We start from the raw sequence: 13,187 nt of genomic DNA, 5'->3' as shown, positions 1-13,187 counted from the left end.
GATGTGCTGAGACAGTGAAGGGATTATGGCTGACCAGGACTAAGCCACCCCCCTTTGTTAGTTATTGTCATATGGAGTAAAAATAAAAATGGAACAGTGCAAATCAGATGTATGGTTGATTTTCTATGAATTTATAACAGAAATGTGGCGTATGTAGTGTGTGAGTGTGTAGTTTATACAAACAGAATGATTGGGGTGGGGTGGGGGTTCCTGCTACACTTCATTGGAGGTTTAAGTAGAAGTTTGGATGGCCGCCTGCCAGGGATTTTTTAGCTGTGCTTCCTGCACTGCTGGGGGTTGGACTAGATGACCGTTGGGGTGCCAACTTTTCGATTCTGTGGAGGGATAATAGCCCTTCTCCTCTCGCCTTGTGGCTCACTTTATTCCCTTCCCCCTCAAAACATAGCTCTAGAGTTCTGGTGTGCTCTCTACAACCTTCCCTCCCTCCAAACGGAGGACTTTTGCAGTGGAAAATATGAGGCCCACATCGCCTGTGAGGGAAAGGCTTTCCGAAGGATGCCTCGCTCCCTTATTTGGGAGGAAAAATCTTGTCCTTTCATTTTGAGGCTTTTTCTCCCTTGGCTCAGATTTTGGGAGGAGATTTTTTTAATTTTTTTAAAGAACTGCCTTTAAACCTGACGCAGCAGATTGGAATGATCGTATTCCATTTCGTGGCTGGTGGAATGAGGGGGAATGAAAGGGAGAAGGGGCAGCTTAGCAAATGCTGGGTGGGGTGGGGCGAAAGGAAAACCAATCAAAATCCTGGATGAGGAACGGAAAAGAGGAGATACTCCCACCCCACCCCCCAGGTGCCACAGAAGTTTTGCGACCCTAAACTGGGTGGGGTGAGATTTGCATTTTTTCCCAAGAGCTTGCAGATTATTCCCAAATTGAAGTTCAGGAAATAGCAGAAAATCCGTAACATTCTTTACTCACATATTTATATATTCCACAAACAGGCTCGTTGAAGACGCTGAGGTTTTGTATTGTCGTGCCACTACAGGAGACCCTTTTTTGCTGAAACACCCCCCCCCCCATTTTTACCCAATTTCCCATGAATTCATTATCCTTAGAACATCACAGTTGGCTGGCTTGTGACTGACATTTAATATCTATGCACTCCTCACTGCTAGGCACATTGTTTTGTTTGCTGTTACTTTTTGTTGATCCAGATCATGTGGCTTTGCAACTTTTGACTTTAAAAACGGCTGCTTTTGCTTCTAAACTTTCCTTGGTCAAAACCACGCTGAGCATCATTTGTCAGGATAGTGGAACATGAAGGAGGAGGGGATCTTCAGAAATCCTCATTTCAACTATCACATTGCAATGCATTTAGCCTCTTTATACACTAACTTCTGGAAAAAGGTTGTGAGGACTGTGCTGGTGTTCAAACTTCAAATGGAGAACTATAAAAGCAAACAGAAACTCCCACCTTGATCTTTAACTCGGCTGATATATCTCGACAGGTTCACATCCATTCAGCTGGAGTTTTGGACTCCCATGTGAGGCCCTGTCCCAAATGTTTCTGCCAATTTTCATTAGGCGGTTCTATTTGCAACTCAGCTATTGCATGACAGTGTGCTTTATATCTCACCACCTGAAAGAGGGGGGGGGGGATCAGGGCCAGCCCAGGATTCCTCGCTGCTAGAGGCAAAACAGGAAATGTGAAACACAAGAGCTGTGATCTCTGCATGCACACCCAAAAGCCTTTCCACTTTCTCACCCAACAGACAGATCGTGTTGCAGCGAAAGAGAACGTTGAGTGGATAAGCAGAGCCAAAGGTCTCCCTTCGCTTGGCTAACTAATATTGATCAGGGTGGGGTGGGGGAATCACATAGTACTGTGATATGTCATGTTTGGACCATGCCAAGAGCCTTGAGCCAGAACGTGGGTGAACCCGATAAAAGCACATCCAAGGTTGGCCTCTCTCTGGCCAGGGCTCTTAACAAACAATTTCAAGTGCTGGGACATACAAAGGCACATGAATCATAGAATCACAAAAATGCAGAGCTTGGAAGGGGCCCAACCCCCTGCAATGCAGGAACTGCAGCTGAATGAGTGCATGCAGAGTTTCTTTTCATAAATGACCACGACCTAGGGCTCACCCATGCTTACCTTTCCTTCGCACTTTCTAGGTATAGGTCTGGGCATTCCAGGTCTGTGCATGAGCGCTTTTTGTTCGTTTCAATGAGAAAACCCACATTTGCCGCTGAATCGGAGCAGATGGGCTTTATATACAGGATAGGAACCCCTTGAAATTGGCCCGGGGTCTTCCCCAGGAGAGGCAAGGGTCTAATTCTTAGGAATGAGAGGTTCCTCCCCAGCTGCGGACCATTCATTCCAGAACCTGCTGACATCACGGGCGATGCATGAGGCCAGTTCACAAAGAGGGATTCCGGCCAGCCAGAGCCTGTTAAACTGCCGAGGCCGAGGCGGGTTTGCCATGCAGAGGGAATGGAGCGGAGGCAGAAGGACGCTGACATGGACGAAGGGAGCTCAGGTGAGGCTATCACTGGCAACCCAGAGATGTCCCACATCACCATCAAGGACCCCAAAGTCCTGATTTAAGTCAGTGATTTATTTTTATTTATTTTGTGCCTGCTCTATGGTTTTAGCTGCCTCTGCTTATCAGCTGCTGCATTTGACTGTTTTATAGCTGCTTATAGTGCAATTTGTTTACTTTATGCTTTGTTATCTGTCCTGGCACCTGTATAGATCAGGCATAGGATGGGACTACATCTCCCATCATCCCTAGCTAACAGGACCAGTGGTCAGGGATGATGGGAGTTGTAGTCCCAAAACATCTGGAGGGCCAAGGTTGCCTATGCCTGGTATAGATGGAGGACAGACCATAAATATCCCTAACAAATGAAGAAATGAATGCTCTCCATCTGTTCTAAGTGGGCCTTCCCCAACCTGGTGCCCTCCAGGAGTTTTGCTGAACTACAACCCCCCAGCCAGCCTCACCCTGACCCACCCATCCCATGCAATTTTCTCCATGGTCAAGGAGGCGTACATGATTCTCCCCCTCACAACAACCCTGCCAGGTAGATCAGGCTGAGAGGCAGTTACTAGTCCCCAAGATCATCCAGTGAACTCCATGGCCAAGGGAATTAGAACCCTGGTCTCTCCCAGATCCTAGGCCATATTGAATTCCCACAACAACCGTGTGAGGGTTAGGGTTGAGAGGCAGTGACTGTCCCAAAGTCACCCAGTAACCTTGGTTTCCTAGGTCCTAACCTGAGACTCTAACCACTACACCACACTGGATACAACCATATATAAATATTATTTGTACAGTATATCCAACCTTTCCTCCCAAGAGCTCAAAATGGCAGACATGATTCTCCCGCTCTTCATTTAACCCTCACAACAACCCTGCGAGGTAGGTCAGGCTGAGAGGCAGCGACTGGCCCAAGGCCACCTAGTGAGTTTTGTGGCCAAGTGGGGTGCTGGGTCACAGTCTGACACTCTAACCACTACAGCTCACTGTCTCCCAGTGACTCTCAAGGGTCTCGAGCACAGGCATGCATTGCCAGCACTAGCTACGTGAGCCTTTTGTTATCTGGAGACACCCACAGGGTTTGAACCCGGGACCTTTTGCGTGCAATGCAGATGCTACGGTGGTCCTTCTCTGCATGTTACAACTTGTTACAGCAAAGCAATGCTTTGGTCCTATGAGAACAACTGGGAGGGACAATTTCTTGCTCAGGGAAGCATATGATACAGGAAAGCAGAAAAGGAGCTGGAGTTAATCAGATCTGTAGGCTGGGGCATGTAAGTTTCAGTTTGCTATTATTTACGGCAGGTAAACCACGCACTGACACCCACTCCCCCGTTTCATACAGACCCAAAATATAATACTATTCACCCGATGGCAAAACACAGAAAGAAAGCAATATTAAAATAGTAAGAATCCTTTCCTTATTCAGGCTGCCAGTGATGCTCTAGGAACTGGAAAGTAGGATTTAATTAGGCAATCTAATCTGGGTTTGGGTTTGCACTTTAGCTCACGAAGCAGAGGAACCAATGATAAAAGCCACGGCTTTATGACCGACTGGAACAAGTCATTCGGTTTATTGATACACAGTGCTTGGTTCAGAAAACAACACTGGCCACTTGTTATGAAAATAAGATTACTAATTAAGCTTATCTACTGGGTGGCTAAAGTGCAGTTTCAAATCCGGGTTTAGATAACTAAGCTAAGAGTTGAAACAAAAGCTGGGAACTAGGAATCAACTTCGGCCTTCTGCTTTGGCAGATAGGGGACCTCGTTTCCCATGTCCCCACATAATATAGGTAAAAGGCCTTTTCAGTGTTGGCTCCCTCTGAGGAATACTCCCCCCAGTGAGGTTTGCTGACATCTTTTCAGAGGCAGGTAAAGACTTACCTTCCCCCCTGGGCCTGATGGACTGAGATGATTCTGTTTTATTTATCCTATGGACGTTATAAGGGGTATTGTATGAAAAAGTGTTACTCTTTTATATATTTTTTTCTCTCCCCTCCCTATGGTATAATGTATTAATGTGTATGGTTTTTTTTTAATGCAAGTTACTGTTAGAGAACAGCTGGCTTAATAAGTTTACTTAATTAATTAATATGTGTGTAAAAGGAGGGGGAAACAATGGAGCTATTGAGTAGCCTGCAAAAAGGAAATACGCTCTGCACATGCTCATGAGAACTCGTTTTATTTTTGAGGAGGCCCCCGCCTCAATTCTTAATTGCTAAGGCTGAATTCAGAGGCGCCCGAGTGCTTCTGAGCATGTGCAGAGTTCCTCTCTCCCCCCGCGTTACCTTGCTTTGGTGGTGGCAAGGGTCTTACAATGGCGGAGCAAAAATTACTGTTTCCATTAATTTGCGACTCCTGGACGAAAGTCCCAAGGTGGACGGTGTCGGTTCCGACTGAGATGGGCCCATCTCTCCCTTTCGTACCTCTACGCTCAAAAGTTAAAGAGGCGCGCAGCAACTTTTGCCTTCTGCGGCTCTCAGGGCTGCCGGGAAAGGAAAGAGGGCGGGGCAAGCACGTCGGCGAGCGGCCAATCAGGGCTGAGGAGGGGCGTGGCGCCGCCGCCGCGGCTTGATAAGGAGAGCCGCCGAGCGGCGCGTGGCGTCTGCGGTGCGTTGCGCTGCCGTCGGCTACTTTGCTTGCCGCGTAAGGCGCTCTTGAACCCGGAGTCGGCCCCGCATATAACGCTCCCTCTTAATTTTTTTTTTTAAATCTTATTTTTCTCTTCCTTTCCCCCACCCTTCGCCCGCAGTAGGGTTGGGCTCAGCCATGTTCAGCTGGGTAAGCCGCGACGCGCGGCGGCGTAAGGAACCCGAGCTGTTCCGCACCGTCTCGGAGGGTCTGAAGCAACTGTACGCCGGCAAGCTGCTGCCGCTGGAGGAGCACTACCGCTTCCACGACTTCCACTCGCCGGCGCTGGAGCCCGCCGACTGGGAGAGCAAGCCCATGGTGCTGCTGGTGGGCCAGTACAGCACGGGCAAGACCACCTTCATCCGCCACCTGCTGGAGCAGGACTTCCCCGGCATGCGCATCGGGCCCGAGCCCACCACGGACTCCTTCATCGCCGTCATGGGCGGCGAGAGCGAGGGCGTCATCCCGGGCAACGCGCTGGTCGTCGACCCCCGGCGCCCCTTCCGCAAGCTCAACGCCTTCGGCAACGCCTTTCTCAACAGGTACGGGGATGCAGCAGGGGGGCGGGTCCTGGGCTCCCTCCAAGGGGCTTGAATCCCAGTAGCATCTCCAGGTGTGGCTGAAGAAAGACCCGTTATCTGTAAACCTTGCAGAGCCGCCACGACGCTGATGCAAACGAGACAATAAGGCAGCTTCCGTTGTTTTAAACCGGCTCTTTATTCCAACCCATGAGGACTAGAATCTTTGTTTTTAGGGGCTCAGTAGTAAAATGCACCGTTTGAAGGTAGAAGGTCTACTGTCTAATCCTTGGCATCTCTAGGGTCAGCCTTTCAGACACAGGAGAGCCACTGCCGGTCAGTGTAGTCAGGGGTGGCCTAGGTGGCAGCTGCTCCTGCTTTCCAGGAAACTCAAGGTGGACTCACTTGGTGTTTTTGCTAGGCTTGAAGAGAGTGACTACCCCTCTTGAGGTTGCCCTGTAGCTGAGCTGACATATGAACCTGAGCCAGTCATATGAATGTTGCTGATTATGGAGGGACCTGCTATCTTGCACACCCCCCTGCCAAAAAAACGTGGACCACCTAGATGAGAGCAAGATCCACGAAGCAAGTTCAAATCCCCACTCAGACATGATATAACACTCACTAGGGGCAGGGCCAGGGACGCAGGTGGCGCTGTGGGTTAAGCCACAGAGCCTAGGACTTGCCGATCAGAAGGTCAGTGGTTCGAATCCCCGCAACGGGGTGAGCTCCCGTTGCTCAGTCCCAGCTCCTGCCAACCTAGCTTTTGAACCTAGCAGTTCGAAAGCACGTCGAACTGCAAGTAGATAAATAGGTACGCTCTGGCGGGAAGGTAAATGGCGTTTCCGTGCGCTGCTCTGGTTCACCAGAAGTGGCTTAGTCATGCTGGCCACATGACCCAGAAGCTGTACACCGGCTCCCTCAGCCAATAAAGCGAGATGAGCGCCGCAACCCCAGAGTTGGCCAAGACTGGACCTAATGGTCAGGGGTCCCTTTACCTTTACCTAGGGACAGGGCCGGCCCTGAGGTTGGGCAGAGTGGAGTGACCGCCTCAGGCGGCTGATGTACTGGGGTGGCCCTCATCCCTCCCCTTTTGGAGGACAGAGCTGTCTGGGTGCGTCTCATTAACCTTCTGCCGCCTGGTGACATGGGGGTGGTATTACCCCATTGCCGGCACTGGAGTCGAGTTGATCCCTGGAGATTGGGCTGGGAAACCTTGGGCAAGTCATCTATTTTTCATCCTAATCAGCCCTGCAGGGTGGTGGTTAATTCAAGGTAATGTTTTACCTTGAACAACTTTGGGAAGAAGTGGGGTGCTGTCCCATATCAAATGCAAGCGGGAAATTAAAATTTCCCTAAAGGAAGATGAGCAAGGAAACTTTTTTTGTGGTGGGGGGAGTGTTGCAGTGCAGCCTCCTCTGAATAGGTCCACACCATACATTTAGAGCACCCCAGGGAATCTTGGGAACTGTAGTTTCCTCCTCACAGAGATAAAGTTCACAAACACACTTATAACAAACTACAGTTCCCAGGATTCTTTGGGGGAGAGTCACTTGTGTTAAATATGTCCTCTGGCTGTGCTTTCAATACATGGTGTGGATCTACTGTCAATAATCTTGCTCTGCCTTCTTTTCTCTCCCTGGCTTATGCCCAGGTAGTGGATGTGGATCTTGCTGCTCACTTTTTGGAGTTCTGCATCCTGCAGCTGATAAGATCCAAAAGTGCAACCCGCCCAATTCCACTTTCTTTTCCAGCCTGACTTGGTGCCCTGGCTGTGCCCAGTCAGCCAGCCCTGCTGCCAGCCTGGGCTTTTAGGGCGCTGTCCCTTCCGCCCTCTCCCATCTGTCTTTGGCAGGCAGATTTAAAGAGCAGCAGAAATCCCCTCTTTGGCTCACACGCCCAGCCAGTTCCCAGACTGGAGGGGGAAGAGTTATTGAGGCCTAGCAGTGTAGCTCAGGCCCCACCCCCCTCCCAGAGCAGAGGGGCTTTTCAAGCCTTTTCCAAAGGAACAAAACTACAAAAATGGCCAAGTAAAAGCCTTTCATTTGATAGTTGTGTGTGCATTCAGTCAGTGGCAAAATGCAGGCACCCCAGGATCTGTTTTGTCAGGTGGGGGTTTAGGCCAGTACTTTTCCTCTCCCCTCCCACCCTGCCCCCAAGCTCCCTCCTGCTGAGGCATCACAGAGCTCTTAGAAGTGGGGCTGGCAAAGTTAAAGTAGTGGGCTGGCATTCTGGAGCATCTTTTATTTATAGCATCTGTTGTTCTTGCTCTTAAGTGATGTTCAGAAGTGAGGGCTGGTCCTTGCCATGGAATCCTGATTTGGGGGAGAAAACACGGGAGGAAGGGGTGGAGCATGTGGCTGGCTGCAGCCCTGAAGGAGAGGACCCCCTGTCCACGTTGCAAAACTTTGTTGCAGATCCCACTAGTTTGGTTTTTTTAAATTTTATTAATTTATCTGGATTTGTATACTGCTTAATCATCAAAACCTCCAATCAATTTAAGGTAAAGGTAAGGTAAAGGTACCCCTGCCCGTAGGGGCCAGTCTTGCCAGACTCTGGGGTTGTGCGCCCATCTCACTCAAGAGGCCAGGGGCCAGCGCTGTCCGGAGACACTTCCGGGTCACGTGGCCAGCGTGACATCGCTGCTCTGGCGAGCCAGAGCCGCACACGGAAACGCCGTTTACCTTCCCGCTGGTAAGTGGTCCCTATTTATCTACTTGCACCCGGAGGTGCTTTCGAACTGCTAGGTTGGCAGGCGCTGGGACCGAGCAGCAGAAACCGCCGACCTTTCGATCGGCAAGTCCTAGGTGCTGAGGCTTTAACCCACAGCGCCACCTGCGTCCCGTGCCACCTGCGTCCCAATCAATTTACATAAAGTCTAAAAGCTGTTAACAAATACCAGTGAAGCCAGAAGTTAAAAACAAGCTGACCTAAACCTTTTCAAAATATTCATATACATAATTGGATGCAGTTACATACAGTGGACCCTTGAGTTACGTACCATTCTGGATACATAACTTTCAGGTTGTGAATGTGGGAAACCCGGAAGTGTATACTACCGGGTTTTACCACGCGCACATGCGCAGAAGTGCTCTGTACACTGTGCGCAGAAGTAGTTACGGACTTTTCAGGTTAAGTACAGACCCCCAGAACGAATTTCATTCGCATCCGGAGGGTCCACTGTATTAAAATGTGTGTCAAATGCACATGTCTAGATAGGTCTGCCTAAGCCAGGTTCTTAAAGGTAAAAGTAAAGGGACCCCTGACCATTAGGTCCAGTCGTGACCGACTCTGGGGTTGCGGCACTCATCTCTCTTTATTGGCTGAGGGAGCCGGCGTACAGCTTCCGGGTCACGTGGCCAGCATGATTAAGCCACTTCTGGCGAACCAGAGCAGTACACGGAAATGCCTTTTACCTTCCCACCGGAGCGATACCTATTTATCTACTTGCCAGGTTCTTAGCAGGCACCAAAAATACAGCAAAGATGCCTGTCTAATGTCAATGGATGAGAAGTTCTAAAATTTAGATGCTGTCGCCCTGAAGGATCAAATTCCTTGCATCCATGGAACAAACGTGCATTTGTAAAAGTCCCAGTTCCGCAGTCGAGGGGGTGCATGTGTGGGGCAAGGTGATCTTTTAAGTAAGCCTGTCCCACGCTGTTGAGAGAGCCTTATATAGAAAGAATAAGCCTTTGAGTTTAGCCCACTAACAGACCAGCAGCCAGTGCACATTTCTGAGCAGGTATGCCGACAAGGTCTGCTCCACTCATCAACCACGCTGCAGCATTCTGCACTAACCACACTTTCTGGGTCAAGCGCAAAGGAGGCCCCACATGAAGTGTATTGCAGCAGTCCAGTCCTAAAGTCACCGCTACTGTGGTCAAGCTTACCTGATCCAGGAATTACCTCCTGTGTTGCTGATAAATTTGTTTCGTTCTAAATTCTTTCCGCCATACAGCTGGGGTGGTGTTAACTTCTGGGTTTTTATGCCTCTGATACAATGTTATTGTGGTGATGGACTTTTCATTCCCTGGATCTTGGCGTCAGTCAGGAATTGCCCTGATTTCCAAGGGGAGTGGTCCTCATGCAGCCCCGATCCCTCTAGTGTGCCCTGGAATTTTGCTCAGGAAGGGTGGGCTGGAAAGATGTGAGCGAGTGTTTGCAAAGTCTGACACTGCCTGTAACAAGAGTTTTTGCCAAGTGGTCTCTTTAAGGGCCCTTTTGAGCCCAGAGATCAAATTCCTCGCCAGTCTCGAGTTAAAGTTTGTTTCAGGAGAGCAGGGTCAACACAAAGAGGGATTGTTAGTTCCTGCTGGGTCTCCCTGCGACCTCCAGCAGACTTAGGGGTCGACTTAGGGTCGGCTTGCAACTCTGGCAGATTCCCTTGCTAGCAAAACAGTCTGGGAGTTCAGAGGAGGAATTTGGGCCTCCTAGTTAATTTTACACCCTGACAGTGTTTACACTTTTGTTCCACTCCCGCCTGACCTCTGTAGTGTTTAGATTGGTAAGCCAGAAATCTCCCTGCGCAAGGTTGGTGCGCTTTGCAGACCCGCATGTGGCTTTCAACTAGCTCTGAGCATAGGATGCTTTCTTGCCACAAGCTAAGGATACCTGGTCCATCTGGCTTGCTAGTGGCTGTGCTGCCTGGCAGTGGTGGGTTTGCTGAACAGGCGTCTCAACCAGCACCGTCTGGAAATGTGGGGATTGAACCTTGGACCTGAGCAAAGCTTATGCTCTTCCGCTGGAGGCATGGCCCTTCCGAAAACTGTTTGTCCCTAATCTTCATGTGGGGCCAGCTCAGCATTTTGTACCCAGTCCTCCTTGCACCCTGAGAAGTTTGGTCATGCTGTTGGGGTGGCTGGCTGCCAGCTGGATGCTTTTGGGGAATTTTATCTACAGACGGCTTTGCCTGGCTTGCCCTACATGGAATCGTGTGGTGGGGAGGGCTGTTAAGGCCATATTCACCCCATACATTTAAAGCAGGGTTTCACCGACTTGGCTCTCCATCTGTTTTTGGACTACAGTTCCCACCATCCCTGGCCACTGGTCCTGCTAGCTAGGGCTGATGGGAGTTGTAGTCCAACAACAGCTGGAGAGGCCCAAGTTTGGGAGACTCTTGATTTAAAGTGCTAGGGTGCCACTTTAAAAAGTCATGGGTTCCTCCCCAAAGAATTATGGGAGCTGCTGTTTGTTAAGGGTGTGGAGACTTTGAAGGACACTGCCAATTCCCCTTGCAGAGTTACAGACCCCTGGGAAGATGGATTGGCTGTTAAGCCACTCAAGGAGGGGTCTCCCCACAACTCGCAGCACCCTGAACAAACAGCTCCCATGTTGCTTTGGAGGAAGAAGCCATGGTTACTTAAAGTGGTATCGTGGTGCTTTAAATGTATGGTAAAGGGACCCCTGAGCATTAGGTCCAGTCGTGACTGACTCTGGGGTTGCGGTGCTCATCTCACTTTATTGGCCGAGGGAGCCGGCGTACAGCTTCCGGGTCATGTGGCCAGCATGACTAAGCCACTTCTGGCAAACCAGAGCAGCACACGGAAACGCTGTTTAGTTTCCCCCTGGAGCGGTACCTATTCATCTACTTGCACTTTGACGTGCTTTCGAACTGCTAGGTTGGCAGGAGCTGGGACTGAACAACAGGAGCTCACCCCGTCGCGGGGATTCGAACCGCCAACCTTCTGATCGGCAAGTCCTAGGCTCTGTGGTTTAACCCACAGCGCCACCCGCGTCACTAAGGTATGGGTTGCTGGTGGCTTAATACCTAACTCCTTTCTCCTTCTGCTTTCACCCTCTGCTGCGCCCAATAATCTGAGAAGGCTTCCCAGTCAAATGCTGTAGGTGTAGGTGGAATCCACAGTCCTTCTGGAGGCTGGATCACGTTTGGCCCAGGACGGGAGGTGCCTTATCTCCAGAGGATCCTTACAAGATTATTCGAGGCAGCTTGCCAGTGTCCTTGACGACGGCTGACCTCCCCGTACCCTTGGCTTAGGACCTCTGTACAGGTGGAGCGCAGGCCGCGCGTTCAGGAGTTGGATTTGTGCACAGCCTTTTGTGGGTTAAGAAGGGGCTGTGCAAGGAGGAAGTGGTGCAGGGAGGAAGAGGTGGCCTTTGGTCTTTGTTGCCTTCCCTGCTGCTTGCAGGGAGAAGGCGGGAGCAAATTCCAAAGCAGCAGGAGCAGCAGCAGCAGCCCTGCAAATCTGTCTGCAATATTCCAAAGCTCATCTCTTCTAGTTGCAGTGCTGAGCACCAAGGAGGCAGAGGGTGCCTCTCGCTCCCGTGCTGGGCTGTGCCGGAAAGCATTCCGTGCGGGACTTGACACCTTTCTGCAGGGCCCGCAAGACAGAGCTGTTCCGCCTGGCCTTTGGTTTGGACTCAGTCTGACCCTTATGCTTCCCTCCCCTTATGGTTTTGATCTATGGGCTATTATTAAAATGAGGCTGCATTTTAAATTGTCCCCCCCCCATTATGTTTTTGTTGTAATTTTACTGGTGTTAGCCGCCCTGAGCCTGGCTCTGACCGGGGAGGGAGGGGTTTAAATAAAAAAATATTATTATTATTATTATTCCCGCAAGGGCGGAGGATGGATCAGGTGAGGTCATGGGAGGATGTCTTGAGCATTTCGGGAGAGGGGAAGTGGCCCCATCTCTCTTGGCGAAGGACATGGGAAGCTGCTTCTTCCGAGTCCATCTATTTCAGTGCTGCCCACACTGACTGGCAGCAATGCCAGGGTTTCAGGCAGGGAGCCTCTCCCAGCCCTCCCTGCAGATGCCTTTGGGAGGACTGAACCCGGGGCCTTCTGCATGCATGAGCTATGGCCTCTGAGAGGTGCTTTGAGACAGAGAGGGCAGAGAATGCTCTGGTGGCAAAGTCAGCAACGACTGAAAGTTCGGGATAAGTGTTCACCCTCTTCCTTCCTCATAGAATTGTAGAGTTGGAAGAGGCCGTGTGAGTCATTTAGCCCAACCCTCTGCAGTGTAGGGATCTTTCGCCCAACATGGGTCTCGAACCCATGAACCTAATTTTTGACCTTCCTCTTCTGAGAACAGCACAGGCCTCGGTGCCTTGATGCGTTGCTCACTTAGTCTCTGTCCATGTCAAAGATGGCCTTGATGGGAGGAGAACTGTTGTGTATCAGGAGCTGGGATAGCCGGCTGAGTCTCTGGCCTAATCCACACTGTACTTTTAAAGCAGTATCATGTCACTTTAAACAGAAACAGCTTCCCTCAAAGTATCCCGAGAGCTGCAGTTTGTTCAGGGTCCCAAGAATTGGGAGCTGCAATTGCTAGAGTGGTTTCCCTCTTTCTATAGGAACTCTGGGAATTATAGCTCTTTGGGGAGAATTGGGTTCCCCTAGGAACCCTTCACACCCATAACAAACGACAGCTCCCAGAATTCTTTGGGGGAAGAAGCCATGGTTGTTTAAGGTGGTCTGATACCACTTTAAATGTGGAGTCCAGATGGGACATTCTTTCCAGGTCTAAAGGTGCTGCGTTGGGTTTGGTCTCCAGGCGAAATAAATACCCTA

At 50.3% G+C, this 13,187-nt stretch overlaps 1 protein-coding gene and 1 long non-coding RNA gene across 4 annotated transcripts in view; one reads left to right on the top strand and one right to left on the bottom strand.

Annotated features, from left to right (window-relative positions):
• Positions 1-1,088: 1,088 nt before the first annotated feature.
• Positions 1,089-2,206, bottom strand: LOC310833784. Of its 2 annotated transcripts, none has more exons than XR_014558929.1 (2): positions 2,117-2,206; positions 1,089-1,641 (listed from the first exon to the last, which is right to left on the bottom strand). It is a non-coding gene; the product is annotated as an uncharacterized lncRNA (long non-coding RNA). The 2 variants fall into 2 exon arrangements; XR_014558930.1 differs by having other exon boundaries at positions 1,089-1,597; positions 2,117-2,202.
• EHD1 (EH domain containing 1) overlaps positions 2,186-13,187 on the top strand; it is a 33,707-nt gene continuing 22,705 nt past the window's right edge. Inside the window, exons 1-2 of one of the 2 annotated variants that reach the window (XM_083716480.1) lie at positions 2,186-2,501; positions 5,260-5,680. In XM_083716480.1, the coding sequence (XP_083572606.1) occupies positions 2,456-2,501; positions 5,260-5,680 (467 nt within the window). In that variant the 5' untranslated portion in view covers positions 2,186-2,455. The remainder of the gene's footprint in view (positions 2,502-5,259; positions 5,681-13,187) is intronic. The other variant, XM_083716481.1, reaches the window with a different exon arrangement.

The sequence above is a fragment of the Podarcis gaigeae genome (assembly GCF_964106915.1).
Source record: "Podarcis gaigeae genome assembly, chromosome: 16".
NCBI classification, from domain to species: domain Eukaryota; kingdom Metazoa; phylum Chordata; class Lepidosauria; order Squamata; family Lacertidae; genus Podarcis; species Podarcis gaigeae.
The sequence above is the reverse complement of the archived record's forward strand: the minus strand, read 5'-3'. Positions and strand labels throughout refer to the sequence as shown.